This window comes from Schistocerca serialis, chromosome 6, assembly GCF_023864345.2.
Source record: "Schistocerca serialis cubense isolate TAMUIC-IGC-003099 chromosome 6, iqSchSeri2.2, whole genome shotgun sequence".
NCBI classification, from domain to species: domain Eukaryota; kingdom Metazoa; phylum Arthropoda; class Insecta; order Orthoptera; family Acrididae; genus Schistocerca; species Schistocerca serialis.
In genome coordinates this window covers 148,416,515-148,432,925 of record NC_064643.1, presented here as the reverse complement: position 1 = coordinate 148,432,925, position 16,411 = coordinate 148,416,515, and the positions used below count along the sequence as shown (strand labels likewise).

The 16,411-nt window shown below is 43.0% G+C and overlaps 1 protein-coding gene and 1 pseudogene across 1 annotated transcript in view; one reads left to right on the top strand and one right to left on the bottom strand.

Annotated features, from left to right (window-relative positions):
• Nucleotides 1–3,888: 3,888 nt before the first annotated feature.
• On the bottom strand, nucleotides 3,889–4,006 carry LOC126485795 (5S ribosomal RNA; annotated as a pseudogene).
• A 1,538-nt stretch (nucleotides 4,007–5,544) lies between these two features.
• The window catches only part of LOC126484699 (whirlin-like), a 157,397-nt gene continuing 146,530 nt past the window's right edge, over nucleotides 5,545–16,411 (top strand). The window contains exon 1 of the mRNA XM_050108295.1: nucleotides 5,545–5,562. Coding sequence (XP_049964252.1) covers nucleotides 5,545–5,562 — 18 coding nt within the window. The remainder of the gene's footprint in view (nucleotides 5,563–16,411) is intronic.

The following is a 16,411-nucleotide window of genomic DNA, read 5'->3' as shown; positions in this document are numbered from 1 at the left end:
CGCTACGGCCATCAGCTGCCGCTTTTTATGTCTCATTTCTTAATCTAATTCCTTAGCGGAAGCCTTATTTAATGCGACTGGATTCCATCGTCAATTCCGGTGGTTAATCGCTATCAAACTGTCAAATACGCTATTGCTGGAGAGTTCTTCCTCTTCTTCTCATATCTGTCCGTACATTCCTCCCAACTTCAAGAGATTCGCTGCGTGAATTTACTGAAAGATAGGCGCATTATGTGGATCTGAATTCATGGCTTTTGTTCTTACTGCTTCCCAGATTTGAATATCTATATTCTATTGGTGGATCTAAAAGGAAATTTCACGAACTAAACGAAGCGAGTTGATAGAAGAGGTGTTCCTGCGCAAATGGTAATTTTAAGCAGTAAAGTTCTTGTAGACATAGTCTTGTTTTGGAGTGGTTGCTGAAGGCTTGTAAATATTTACCATCATTACGAAGTGTTTTCATTTTGTGATTTGTCTAATCTACAGACAACAAATTTACAACAGGTCAGGACACATTTCCAACAGTTTCCAACAATTCACGCCAAATTTCAAAACCCTTACTTTACATTTTCGTTATTTTACAACAAATTTACGACGGTTCACAATCACTTATAAACACAACAATGAATATTCGAAAATTACATCACTAACGATAGTATACTTTTGTGTTCCCAGGGAAACATGTACGTTTACTTGTTTTGGTGTATCTTTAGTCCCTCCACAAGTTCAGAAGTGTTCATTATGTGACCAAATAGTTGATCTTAAATGTATATTTTTCTGCTGTACACATCTGTCTTTGTACAACCATATACACAAATATCTAACAGCGATAGGTCTAGAGATCTCTATAGCCAAACAACGTTATTGTCACGACCAATCCACCAATTAGATATCTCGAAAACTGTTCAGAATAGAGCATACGTCTCCTTTAAACGTTTTACTTAAGAAGCACTGTTGAATCTTGTACCATGGGTGTGGTGTCACCGCCAGACACCACACTTGCTAGGTGGTGCCCTTTAAATCGGCCGCGGTCCGTTAGTATACGTCGGACCCGTGTGTCGCCACTGTCAGTGATTGCAGACCGAGCGCCGCCACACGGCAGGTCTAGAGAGACTTCCTAGCACTCGTCCCAGTTGTACAGCCGACTTTGCTAGCAATGGTTCACTGACAAATTACGCTCTCATTTGCCGAGCATAGCCTTCAGCTACGTCATTTGCTACGATCTAACAAGGCGCCATTATCATTTGCTATTTATCTTGTGATGCATGTACCGTCAGACCGATGTTCACCAATTATGGATTAAAGTTAAGTATTCCAGAAGCTCCGTACTTTTTTTACTAGACTCAACTCATGTAACTGTTCCAGACCTCACGCCAGCCTGCGTGAGCTTAAACGCGTGCCTTTCGGCTTCACCTCCTAGTGGCTTGGCTGTCTTGCCAAGTCACAACAATGGGAATCAAGGGAGAGGATGTTTGGTGGCCAGTATTCTCTTTCTTCAACACAACTGCACACGTGTATGAACATGGTTCTTTATTTACATTAATAGGAAGCTACTTATATATAAGAGAGTCCATGTGTTGTGGTACACGCTCTTTAAATAACAGTCCACGTTGGCCTCATTGCTGGTGATTTACAAGCCCCACTATAAACACTATTCTGGTCGCATAACACTTTCGTAGCCTGCGATGTGAACTGGGGACGCCAACTAGAATAGTGACTGAGCTAGTGACCGAGTAGTTACTGAGCTAGTGACTGTGATAGACCGACTGAGCTGGTGACAGACTGAGCCCTCTGGTCAGCGGCGGCAATCTAAATAGCTACGGTCGAGAGGGCGTTGGCGGTGAGTTGCTTGCGAGTCTGTCTTTGGCCTTTCTGCTGGCAGGCGCACTTCATCTAGCAGCTACTATCGATCTTCTTGCTATGTCTTTGCCTACCAGTGTGCAGGTGACAAGCACAATTTCTGTTGCCTGTCGTAAAGCGACTTTTAGTCTTGAAACGTCTTATATAATTCAGCACAGCAGTATATTTATTGCTTGGCCTATTTACAGATTGAACAACATAGTGAATTGGCTTGTGTCGCTACCTCCCGAAGTGTTGCCTCCTTTCCTTGTCCTTCGACTATTAGATGTGTTGTCTAATTTCTGTATAACTGCTGTTAGCCTTTTGCTCTCTCAGACTAAATGCTATAATGCTATAACAAAGCAGAAGGGTTCATAATTTTCAGTGAGCTGCTGAATTATAGTTTGCCAAGTCGTCACCTTTTATGACACTGTGTTAATTTGACACGTTATATCTACAGCAACTACACGAGCTTCCCTGTGGGTTGTTATGGAGAGCTCTTTTAAATCCCTGCCGTTACCGTGCTGCATCACTTACATACTAGTTGGAACCCCACAATTTCCCGTCATCTTTTCTCCTAAGACAAAAATTGTTGATACTAGTGCTCCACTAAATCTGATCTGGTAAACGGGCTAACAGCCTTCTTTAATGAGTTTGCCGACCCAGTTTATCGGTGTAGAAGAATTGATTACCAGCACTTCAATCCGGATCGCTGGAGGCCGCAGACACAGGCTAACAAGATAGATGGATGTTTGATGATGATGATGTATGGCTAGTGGCGCACAACATGGGGATCATTAGTGTCTGCAACAGATTCAGATGGATTTGACGTTCATAGGGCAAAACCGTTCTCCGCTTACATGTTCCATTACAGAACAGTTGACTGTCCGTTTTATAGCCACTATGGGATACCGTATGGTGACATTCGTCGGCTTTCTTACAAGAAATGTTATTCACTGGGTGTACGTTTTCTATAATCACACAGTTGATCTATTCTAGTCGTAAGCCATTTCATTGAAGTCTTTCTCCGACTTTCACTGATTTGGCCGAAAGCTGGCATATTTCCATTTATTTGTTCACTTTAGCATGAATGGCTCCAGTTCTAATATTCACCCCATTGCTCTATGTTCTCCAGATAGTCTTCTCATTTTCGCATAAAACTATTTGTTCTAGCGTTTACAAGAACTCTCACAAGTCTCTATTATCTATTCGACACAAATCCAGTACACTTAAGTATCTCATGGAATTCACGTCTATTCGACACAAATCCAGTACATTTAAGTATCTCATGGAATTCACGTTACGTCGTGCCGTTACGTCCTGTTTAATAACATGTTAGTTCGATGTGACGAGTCATATCGACCTGAGAAGAAAACTATGGGAATTAATTCATCTGTACTGTGATACTTTACAAAAAAATTTACACTTTCATATCGTGATTTAATCATTTACATTTCTTTACGTCTTAAAACTTAGTAGTGTGAGTGCAAATTTTCACGAATATTTTCCGCAAAATATTATGTTCTTTCGTTTATTAGTCTAATGTTCTCCTGCCACGATATTCACAACATTTTTCCTGAAATAATGTGGCTAGTGCATAAAGGAAGAATTTCTTAAATACTGAATACGTCCTGTTGGAACAAACTGTTGCAATTAGCGGCCACAAAGCAAAGATAAGAGCTTGCTCAGTACTCCTACAAATGTCTCAGACTTTCTGCGCGACTGTATGTGGCAAGTTAATGGAAAACTTACTTTTCCTTCTAAGGAAAGGTATGTGTACATTTTCTACTTCTTTAGTTGTTTTTTACTTACTCCACATAATACAATGCCTTATCAGTCATAAAAAAGCACTCCGTCATCAGGCCACAAGTGGCCTACCGGGACCATCCGACCGCCGTGTCAGCCTCAGTGGAGGATGCGTATAGGAGGGCCGTGGGGTCAGCACACCGCTCTCCCGGTCGTTACGATTGTCTTCTGTGACCGGAGCCGCTATTATTCGGTCGAGTAGCTCCTCAGTTGGCATCACGAGGCTGAGTGCACCCCGAAAAATGGCAACAGCGCATGTCGGCCTGGATGGTCACCCATCCAAGTGCCGGCCACGCCCGACAGCGCTTAACTTCGGTGATCTGACGGGAACCGATGTATCCACTGCGGCAAGGCCGTTGTCAGTCATAAAAAGGTGGTGGTGGTTAGTGTTTAACGTCTCGTCGACAACGAGGTCATTAGAGACGGAGCGCAAGCTCGGGTTAGGGAAGGATTGGGAAGGAAATCGGCCGTGCCCTTTCAGAGGAACCATCCCGGCATATGCCTGAAACGATTTAGGGAAATCACGGAAAACCTAAATCAGGATGGCTGGAGACGGGATTGAACCGTCGTCCTCCCGAATGCGAGTCCAGTGTGCTAACCACTGCGCCACCTCGCTCGGTCATAAAAAGGGGTTCTAAAGTTCTTTCAGCTGTGGGTATTGATCTCTCGGTCTTGTCTTTCACAACTTAGTTTAATATTGCGTATTTCCAGGAGCTTTTGGAAAGCAGTTGCAGTGTAAATTAGCAGATAGAATGTGTCTATTAAACTGACAAGTTGACATATGCGTATGTGCAATAATGAATAACGGCAGTCCTACACCCACGATGAAACTAATCCTTATCGACAGACAATCTCATTTTTTAACGCGAGTCTAGAGACTTTAATCCGTACTTATGCATCGATGACAACGCCTAACAGTTTAAAACATGCTTTGTTTCCTATGGTTACAAAGACAATTACCCGTTTCATCCCTGTAAGGCATCCACACAGTTCACAAACGTGATGTTGATTTTAAGCTAAAACTTACACTCTGCGGCTCGAAGAATTTTAGAGTGATAGACTTCATTATGTCATATTTCACATTGCCCAAGTGGTGTCCTCATATACCTTTCGCTGCAGAAAACTACGTGGCGTCGTAACTTCTGCCTTGGACGCATTCCCGTGAGATGCATTAATTTATTTTTCCTATCTCATCGCTTTTCATCAATTCTGAAGTACTCTGTACACAACGGTGTGATGATTCTATTGTGAAATAAATTCCACCAGCTGTAATTCAATGTCAACATCATCATCGTCATTATTATCATATTCACCATCTACATCGATACTCCGCAAACAACCGTACGGGTGCGTGGCGGAGAGCACCCTGTTGGGAGTATTGTGTGAGTACTCGTCAATCAGTCCTTTCTTGAGGTCGGTGTTCATACATTAATATGGTAAGTAATTCTATGTCGCCCTAGTAAAATGCTGGTGACTATTAGATTGAACATCGTTGGCTTTAAAGAGTTATATGTTTGATATTTTCTGAAAATTGATTGTTCATTTTTGCCTTAACATGTGCATTCAACAACGTTATCCACAGATTCAAACACTGGCGTCTGTTCTAAGACCTGACGGAGATAAATGTCTTGTCATTCTCACCAGACTGATAACTAAACTGCGAAAATGTAGCAAACAGATCTGTACCTTACAACACGTATTCAAATGACAATATGTGTGTGACTAAATTTGAATTATATCTTCCACGAAACTCGCTGCTCTGGCCACTAATTAACGTTACATGAACAATGTGTACCGCAACATCACAAATAATGACTCTTATTAGCGACACAGTTCACTCAATGAGTTTATCGATTTGTGTCCCTACCATGAACACCGAATTAGTTGACTGTGTCGACCATGTGGCTGCCAATGACAGTAAATCATCTTGAGATATTTTGCATTGCAAGCTGAAGTTAGCAACTAGCTCCAATTATTGTGCTCAACAGCTTCCGAAAATCATTCCACTTTGTTGATCCAGTTCGTACAATGAGGTTTCACGTTTGAGTGCCTCTCGTAAGTTCCGACATTTAAAGGACTTCACTGAAAGTCTGAGTTTCTGCAGTTTTCTGAAATTCTCTTGATGTTTACACAAAGCAGCAGTCAAATTCACACTGAATGAATCTGTGTGTAAATAGTGTAGTTACTACATCGCTTGAGACTTTTCGCCATTACGGCACGCTTTTGTATGGAGGCTATGAGAACAACACTTGCTGTAAATACGATTTTTCCAATTTCGCAGACGCAGTCGAAATAACTAACTCATTCTAACGGATGGTTATAATAAACTGACAGTGTTCCGAGTGCTGCTGTACGCTCTGCTATAACAAAGGACAGTGAAACATCGTAGATATGTTCATTAATCAGTGCGCAAGCAGAGGACACTGAAAAAATAATAATGTCACCTTCTGCCACCAGACGAAAATATGGCGCTGTAAGCAGTCAGAATGCGATGTGGGTGCAGGAAAAGGGGAGGAACGATCAAACACATTGTAACGATGGTTCTGGCACGTTTATTATGATATAGTCACAAGTTACAACATGTGTTTAATATGGCCTCCTGACTCAGTAACATCCTGTATCCGTAACACTGCAAGGTCGACAGTTGCTCGCAATACATCCGATGTCATCAGAGCGAAATGTCGTCGTAAGCTAACCTGCGGATCAGGAACAGTCCGGATATGTCGCTGATAGACATTATGTTTCAGATATCCCGAAAATCAGAAATCACGTGCATTTAGGTCGTGGGATATGAAAGACCACACTTCTTGAAATTTCCTAGATATGTGCTGTCGTTTCCGAAGGATTCTCGAAGCAAAACTTTCACCTGGCAAGTAAAATGTGGTGTTGCCCCAAAAAAATGGTTCAAATGGCTCTGAGCACTATGGGACTCAACAGCTTAGGTCATTAAGTCCCCTAGAACTTAAAACTACCCAAACCCAACCAACCCAAGGACACCACACACACCCATGCCCGAGGCAGCACTCGAACCCGCGACCGTAGCAGTCCCGCGGTTCCGGACCGCAGCGTCAGAACCGCACGGCCACCGCGGCCGGCGGCGTTGCCCCATCTTGCATGAAAATAGTGTTGTGGACACAACTGCGTTCTTGCAATGCTGGAATCACGTGTTGCACAAGTAGGGCCTTGCAACATGAAGATGTCACTGCGCACCTAACAGCCCGCGAGGTGTCACCTCCTTGAAGAAAAACGGACTGAGAACGAAGAAGCTTCTGAGACCGCATCACACCGTCACATAAGCTGAGTACAGTGGATGTTCCTGCACAACATGTCGCGGAGTAGAAACCCATATGCGACAGTTCTGTGCATTCGCGGCAGCGTACAGAATAAAATGTGTCTCGTTCCTCTAAATAATATTTCCTGGTCACATGTCATCCATTTGCACACGTACAGAATAAACGAAAGGCAGAGTCACGGGGTTGTAGTCTACCTTGGCACTTCATTTGGTGCGCATTCTGAATACCAGTTTAAAATGCGCCGCAGAATCTTCTGAATTTTTGGCCAAGGGTGAGACAATTCCCGTGACACACCTTGAACACTGGCTGCAGATTTTGAAAGGTGTGCTGCGCGGCCGGCTATAGCTACAGTTACTCCATCAACAACTGCCAAGTGAATGTGCCCTCTCGCTCGCCCTGCTGCATCCACCAGTTTCACCTGTTTATTCTGATTTCTTGATCTTATCCTTTAGCCTGTTTATTGACCTTTTCGCAGCTGCTCCTGTGGGCGATGTTGCCGCAAAGCAACGCTGCTATTGCTACCGTTCTGATAGAACAACTTTAACAGCAATGCACGGCGTTTTTTCTCAACGGCCATTGAGTTTCATACAGAAAACTTCAATCTTCGTGACCCCTTACACCAGCAGTTCCTTCACAAGAGAAATCAGCTAACATCTCCAAGCGACAAGCAGCACACTGACGTCAAAACAGAAATCATTTCACATTCTGACTGCTTACAACGTTGTGGCAGAAAGTGGAGCTATTATTTTTTTCAACATGGTCGGCACACCAATTAATGAATATATCTACGATGTTTCAGCATCCTGCGATGTATACATCCCACACTGCAGCACTCAGAGCACCGTCAGTTTAATTACAACCACCTAGTTCTACCATTTGTTTCATTCCGTTCACCACCAGTCGTCTTCAGAGAAATCAATTTGTTTAGCGTACCGCTATCAATGGAACATGGAACGAATTTTTTGTTTCAGTTCTTCTACACTTTGGCTGCAGTTAAATGAGAAATTAAAAAAATCTTCATTTATTCCATTATAGACAAAAAGAAATCGTATTCCCGGTCTCGCTTTAGCAGCAGAGTTGTTGCTTGAGCGCTTCACGCAACCACGAACGTACACCACGTCGCACTAGAAAAAAGTCATACAGTTTTTGCAGCTCTCGGTATTAACAAAGTCTTCTGGTGCTAGTCACACCTTCTGAAATGCCATTTTTTCTTAATTGGTTGTACTTCTAGGATATCGCTGTACTTAGTGTGGAGTCTCGATCGAAGTGGTCTGTGTCGAACGACGTGGAATAGTACGTCTGAAGCTGGTGCAAAACAACACACGAAAGATTTACTGATGAAGCGCCTGCGAGACTTGAAGACAACTAAAGCACAGTTTTTTAAGTACACTATCTGATCAAATGGCAACGACGTGGAACAGTACCTCTAAATTTGGTGCAAACACAGTTATATGATTACACTATCTGACGAAAAACATCGGTATATCCGTATGTAATGCGCAGTTGACCATTAGATTTCACGGCCCGCCAGTATAACAAGAGGCGGGGAATATTGTGTTGCCAACAGGAAGTAGTTGGCTCTGAGCACTATGGGACTTAAACAGGAAGTAGTAACAGCGGAATGGGACACTCGGGAGAGCTCAGCGACTTCGGACGTGGACCAGCAATTGGATTTCACCTGAGTAACAAAGCCATCAGCGATATTTCAACCCTTCTAAAGCTGCCCAAAATGACTGTTGATGATTTGACTGTGAAGTGGAAACGTAGATGGACAACCACAAATAAGTAAAGACTAGACAAACCTCAGGTACTGACGGAAAGAGACAGTTATGCACGCGGAAGGATGGTTGTACAAAATCAAATCAAATGATCTACATCTACATCTACATCCATACTCCGCAAGCCACCTGACGGTGTGTGGCGGAGGGTACCCTGAGTACCTCTATCGGTTCTCCCTTCTATTCCAGTCTCGTATTGTTCGTGGAAAGAAGGATTGTCGGTATGCTTCTGTGCGGGCTCTAATCTCTCTGATTTTATCCTCATGGTCTCTTCGCGAGATATACCTAGGAGGGAGCAATATACTGCTTGACTCTTGGGTGCAGGTATGTTCTCGAAACTTCAACAAAAGCCCGTACCGAACTACTGAGCATCTCTCCTGCAGAGTCTTTCACTGGAGTTTATCTATCATCTCCGTAACGCTTTCGCGATTACTAAATGATCCTGTAACGAAGCGCGCTGCTCTCCGTTGGATCTTCTCTATGTCTTCTATCAACCCTATCTGGTACGGATCCCACACTGCTGAGCAGTATTCAAGCGGTGGGCGAACAAGCATACTGTAACCTACTTCCTTTGTTTTCGGATTGCATTTCCTTAGGATGCTTCCAATGAATCTCAGTCTGGCATCTGCTTTACCGACGATCAACTTTATATGATCATTCCATTTTAAATCACTCCTAATACGTACCCCCAGACGATTTATGGAATTAACTGCTTCCAGTTGCTGACCTGCTATTATGTAGCTAAATGATAAGGGATCTATCTTTCTATGTATTCGCAGCACATTACACTTGTCTACATTGAGATTGAATTGCCAATCCCTGCACCATGCGTTGATTTGCTGCAGATCCTCCTGCATTTCAGTACAATTTTCCATTGTTACAACCTCTCGATACACCACAGCATCATCTGCAAAAAGCCTCAGTGAACTTCCGATGTCATCCACAAGGTCATTTATGTATATTGTGAATAGCAACGGTCCTATGACACTCCCCTGCGGCACACCTGAAATCACTCTTACTTCGGACGACTTCTCTCCATTGAGAATGACATGCTGCGTTCTGTTATCTAGGAACTCTTCAATCCAATCACACAATTGGTCTGATAGTCCATATGCTCTTACTTTGTTCATTAAACGACTGTGGGGAACTGTATCGAACGCCTTGCAGAAGTCAAGAAACACGGCATCTACCTGTGAACCCGTGTCTATGGCCCTCTGAGTCTCGTGGACGAATAGCGCGAGCTGGGTTTCATACCACCGTCTTTTTCGAAACCCATGCTGATGCCTACAGAGTAGATTTCTAGTCTCCAGAAAAGTCATTATATTCGAACATAACACGTGTTCCAGCAGATCAGCTAGCACAGTGACTGTGCGTGGGGAGTTACAAAGAGCGCGGTATAGTGGCCTCGCAGTTCCTCGTAAGACACACATTTCTTTAGTCAGTGCTAAGCGACGTTTCAGTTGGTGTGAAGGGAGACGTGACTGAACAGTAGATGACAGGAAACGAGTGATTTGGAGTGACGAATTATGCTATACCCTGCTTTAATCCGATGGAAGGGTTTCGGTTTGGCTAATGCATGGAGAAAGCCAACGGCTTTACCGGTTCCCGTCAGATCACCGAAGTTAAGCGCTGTTTGGCTGGGCTAGCACTTGGATGGGTGACCATCCGGTCTGTCCAGCGCTGTTGGCAAGCAGAGTGCACTCAGTCCTTGCAAGGCAAACTGAGGAGCTACTTGATTGAGAAAAAGCGGCTCCGGTCACGAAAACTGACAACGGCCGGGAGAGCTGTGTGCTGACCGCATGCCCCTCCATATCCGCATCCAGTGATGCCTGTTGTCTGAGGATGACACGGCGGCCAGTCGGTACCGTTGGGCCTTCATGGCCTGTTCGAACGGAGTTTAGTTTAGTTTTTTTAATGCATGGAGAATGTGACCTGCTATAATTCGTAGGACCAAAGGTGACATGCAGACTATGTGTTGTTACGGTATAAGGTTGTGTTTCGTGGTCTGGATGCCTTCGCCATATTGCGCTTAAGAAAACTCTAAATGAGGAAGGATGAACACTGTTTACAGTACTTTGTACTGTGTAGAGTAGAGGAACAGTTGAGGGCGTGTGAGCCGGCCGCGGTGGCCGTGCGGTTCTAGGCGCTTCAGTCCGGAACCGCGGGACTGCTGCGGTCGCAGGTTCGAATCCTGCCTAGGGCATGGGTGTGTGTGATATCCTTAGGTTAGTTAGGCTTAAGTAGTTCTAAGTTCTAGGGGACTGATGATCTAAAATGTTAAGTCCCATAGTGCTCAGAGCCATTTTTGAGGGCATGTGAACGTTTATGTCAACAGGACAATGAACATTGATATACAGCAGCTAATTTGATGCATGGGTTAGCAAACATTTCTGAAATGGATTGGCCTGCATAGAGTCCCGACCTGAAGCCACCTGAACAGCTTTCAGATGAGCGACAATGTCGATTTGGCTCCAGACCCAAGCGTCCAACATGACTACCTTCTCTGGCTTCGGCTCGTGAGGAAAAATGGGCTGCCATTCCTCTTCCGACTTCGAAATACCTCATTTCAAGTATCCTCAGCAGAATTCAAGCTCACATAACGGCGAAGAGTGGACATACACCCTATTAATGTCAAATAATAGGTGTCTGCATGCTTTTGATCACAGACCATCGCCCTAATTACGAAGAAACCTGTTCATGAAATTGATAGAAACTAAGCTATCACTAACATCTATAAAGGACAGACATGACTCTAGAGCTCGCTGTGATCTTGAATATCCCCGTCTGTCTCTCCACGAGTGATAATAAATTTGTTTAACAACCGTGGCTGCTTACATACGTATAAGTTAAATTTGAACACCTTCTTGCTGACGAAGGCATTTATGTGAAAGATCATTTACGGAGCAGAAAACAATAGGTGAAATGTAACTTTCTCAAGAAAATCTCCGTTTTGTCTTATTTGGTGTAGAAGTCATGCAGATGGCAAATAATTTCAAATATTTGTCTTAAGATGTAGCTTCTCAAATCTCTTCCAACTCTTCTGTTGAGAAAAGAAAAAGAGAATTCTGACTTCGTCAGAGCATAAGCGTGACACTTTTCGAACCATCGCAGTATTTTAACACTAACACCCGTGTCGAAACCCGAGAGCTCTTCATCAACAGTATATGCTCGGAATGTCTACATTCACACAAAAGAGAAAATTTTAAAATCTAAGGGACCTACTTTATCAAACAAAGGCAACGACTTCCATTGTAATTTATTCCTATGAATTGCTTCACAGTTTTATTTTTTACTCGTTTCATGAAGGTAAAAAAACGTGTAGTCTTAAATCATCAAACTAACCATTTAAAAACTCTGATACTCTCCGTTTCCTACTCCTGGCCTTTAAAAAAAAACATGTCATTACCACGATAATCTTTTGCAAGCAGGCAACTTTTGAAGGGCTGATCATTCCACACTGTCTGAAGGTCCTTTTGGCGAAAGTAAACCAACCCCATACATGTAGCCGAGATCCAGTTAAAGTTAGTGAACTTAGGAGTTGTTCTTGTATTACGCTGGTTCAGTCCAGCACAGTCTTCGTTATTAAATAATGGTAACTTCATCTTCTCAGCCACTCCCTTCTGCAAAGCCTAAACAGCTTGATATAACGTCAGGATCTTCAATTTTGTAACATACTTACGAATAAGCTTCATGTGATGATTTTCTTATAGTATCGGTGATATTGTGTGCAGTAGTAAATGTCGACTGATAGCAAACAAACCTAATTATGTCAGGCTCCAAACTTCCCAATAGGAGCAAGTGTGGGAAAATATGCAAAGTGTGCGATAATTTACCTAGTTTCAATGTGGGTTGCAGCCGCAATAGCTATTGAAATTGATAGAGGGAATGAAATCTTTCCGAGTTCCGTTTTCCATCTCTTCAGCATGTCATGGACAAACACTCTTGGTTTGTTTTCTAAATAACATGTATTTGAAACCAGCATATTGCGTCTTAAACACTGAAGAAACTGTCCTGCACTTAACTACCGTATTATCTACAATGAATGTGGTGTTCAATCATGTGTCACAGACATTACTTCATAAAACGTATTGAAGCACCATTTCCTTTTCAATTTTGGATGGAACATTTAAACGGTACAACGTACCTAGTCCTCACAGGATCAAAATTCCGTATGAAACTAGATACCAGATTTTCTGTCACATAATTACACCTGTCAGCTGCTATACTTGAAAGTCTTCCTGATCATCACTAGTAGTGATTCCAAGGCTCTGACCTAAACAGTAATAGTTTTTACCTTTCGTGAGTTTCCAGACCGGATGCACCGTTTCCCACACATAAATCAAGGCAAGGGTGGTGTTGGACGGGACGTTGTTACGCTGATATCCCTTGTCCCCCCCGCCTTACACCCTTAACTGTCCATTTTAACGCTAAACGGTAAATGGGAACATGCTGCGATGAACAGAAACAAGATGTCATTAAAAATAAGAAACACAATAATCTCATCACAATGAAAGTGTATTTGACAGAATAGCGCTCTCTTGATTCTTGGACTGTCGTTGAGCAACTTATGACTTTTTAAATTGTTGTAATTATCATTGTTATCACCAACATCAGTTCTCAGCCATTTGACATCCAGTGCTGGACAAAGGCCCCCCCTACACTTCTCCATGCATTGCGGTTACAGTTTGACGCATCAATGTTATCCCTACTCGTTTTATATTCTCAGCTACCCACCTTCAGTGAGGTAATTTCTCTCTGTCTTTTCTTCTTCGTTGGAAAGAATTTATGTGGCCTATCTCTCAACCATTCGCCTGGCTCCATGTTCTACCTGCCTACTTCCATTTCGTTTTCATTACAATCATAATGACGTCTGTCATTAGATCAGTTTCTTTTTGTTCTCCTACCTCTCTTCCCAACATTTATCTTGCCATCGCCCACTGCGCAACCCTCAGTTTCTCAACGGTTTTGCTCACTGAAACTTCGTTTCTCCGCCGTAATTCAGAACTGGCAATACACAATGACTGTGAACTTGCATTTTCCATTATATTAGTCTGAAAACACTGTTTAGCTTATCAAAAATATTTCAGTCAGGTCTTGTTCCTCTGTTTTTTCCCTTTTATTTTTTAAGAGGGCTCCTGCCTTTTTTCTTGGTGATTTGTCCTGATTTGCTTAAGCATTTTCATGAAAGATGTCCATTGTTTTAAGTGTCAGTGTGACTGATTTTTCAGACCTGTTTTCTTACTTGGTGAGTTAAGTTGTTGCATTAGTTGTTGAGGTTTATATGCACTTGAGGCAAACACTGCAGGTCTTCACCAAAGTAATGTTCGTTTATTTTTTCCATATCGTAGTAGGTGTAACAGTGTTTCTGGATGAAGATATGGTTCACTAACTTTCGGTCATACAGGTCATTTTTCAACTGCTTCGAAAAAGTTCTCCATTTTTTTCCCTGCTGCTTTAACTTTTTCTTTATTTTATTCTGTTGGAGTACGTCGACTGATTTTCTAGCTGGGAACATTCGAAAACCAATACACCGACCATTCCAGTTACCCACTGTCAGTGTTGATAAATTCTGTCTGATGCGAATCCATATCTTAAGCTTCGCCTATTCTAAGAAGCCATTAATAACTGATTTCCTTAAAAGAAAATCAAATATTTTGAGATGATATAAAGCAGTGCAGATTGGTAACGTGATCTAAGGATAGATCACAAGATACCAAAAAGCAAACACAATAAAGGTGTCATTGATAGTGTGAAGTGTTCGTTGTAAACCTGGCTTATTTTCTTGTCACCTCATTTTTCTCGCCCTTATAATTTGGGATAGGGATGCACCATGTGAATGGACAGTCAGTCACTCCCTAAATTATAATGGCTAGGGTTAAGCTCTTCCCAGATATCTCATCAGTCGTACTGATTACTTGACGAACTCCTGTTTTAGTCTATATTGTGTTTATACACTAACGAGTCAAAGAAAGTGGTACACATGCCTCGTATCCTGCAGTGCTCCGTAAGCACGTAGAAGAGCCGGATTAATGTCTGAACCAGTGCTGGAAGGAACTGACACCATGAATCCAACAGGGCTGTCCATAAATCCGTAAGAGTGCGAGGGGGTGGAAATTCCTTCTGAACAGCACGTTGCAAGGCATCCCAGATATGCTCAGTAACGTTCATGTCTGGGGAGTTTGGAGGCCAGCGGCAGTGTTTAAACTCAGAAGAGTGTTCCAGGAGCCACTTTGTAGCAATTCGGGACGTGTCGCATTGTCCTGCTGGAATTGCTCAAGTCCGTCGGAATGCACAATGAACGTGAACGGATGCAGGAAATCAGACAGGATGCATACGTACGTGTCACCTGTCGTAGTCTTATCTAGACGTATCAGGTGTCCCATATCACTCCAACTGCACTCACCCCACACCATTACAGAGCCTTCACCGGCTAGAACAGTCCCCTGCTGACATGCAGGGTCCATGGATTCATAAGGTTGTCTCCATACCCATAGACGTTCATCCACTCGATACAATTTGAAACGAGACACGTCCGACCAGGTAACATACTTCCAGTCATCAACAGCCCGATGTCGGAGTTGACGGGCCCAGGCTAGGCGCAAAACTTTGTGTCGTGCAGTCATAAAGGGCACACGCGTGGCCCTTCGGCTTCGAAAGCCCATACCGATGATGTTTCATTGAACAGTTCGCACGCTGACACTTGTTGAAGGCCCAGAATTGAAATCTGCAGCAATTTGCGGAAGGGTTGCACCTCTGTCACGTTGAACGATTCTCTTCAGTAGTAGTTTGTCCAGTACTTGCAGGATCTTTTACCGGCCGCAGCGATGTCGGAGATTTGATGTTTCGCCGGATTCCTGATATTCACGGTCCACTCGTGAAACGCTCGTACGGCAAAATCCCTACTTCATCGCTACGTCGGAGATGCCGTGTCCCATCGCTCGTGCGCCAACTATAACACCATGTTCAAACTTACTTAAAGCTTGATAACCTGCAATTGTAGCAGCAGTAACCGACTCTAACAACTGCGCCAGACACTTGTTGTCTTATATAGACGTTTCCGACCGCAGCGCTGTATTCTGCCTGTTTACATATCTCCGTGTTTGAAAACGCATGCCTATACCAGTTTCTTTGGCGTATAGTGTATATTGTGCTTATAAATTAGGAGGTGGATAGTTTTTCGTAAAATAAAAAATAAAGAAATGTCCAGTCGACATTCAGTATCAGATCACAAAGGAGAGCGCTGCAGTAAACTGCTTGCTTTCTGACTGCCTACTGACTGACTTCATCATGCCAGTACGCGCTTTCACAATCCTCATCCGGGCACTGAGAATAGGAAAAGTATTCCATAACTTACAGAAATCAAGGCATTACCAGACGTCCCCAGTCAAGTGAAATAATCTGTCTGAGTTTTATATTTATAATAATGGCAATTTCAAAATCTGTTGTCGTGTATTTCGCACCTTCTCGGGAGTCAATCCAGAGACGTTAAGGTTCCCGTAACTGAAGAAAGTACATGTAGTCTTTCTATTTTACTTTGTTACCTACCACTACCCACACACTGAAAACCAGAAGCTGCGCACTACACTGCATTCACCAACTTCTTCGTAAAAAGAAGCCTGAGCACAATACCCCTGTGACATCTACTCTATTTTTTAGGTGGCTGTGGCATGGAGAGAAATTTTCCGTAATCTTAAG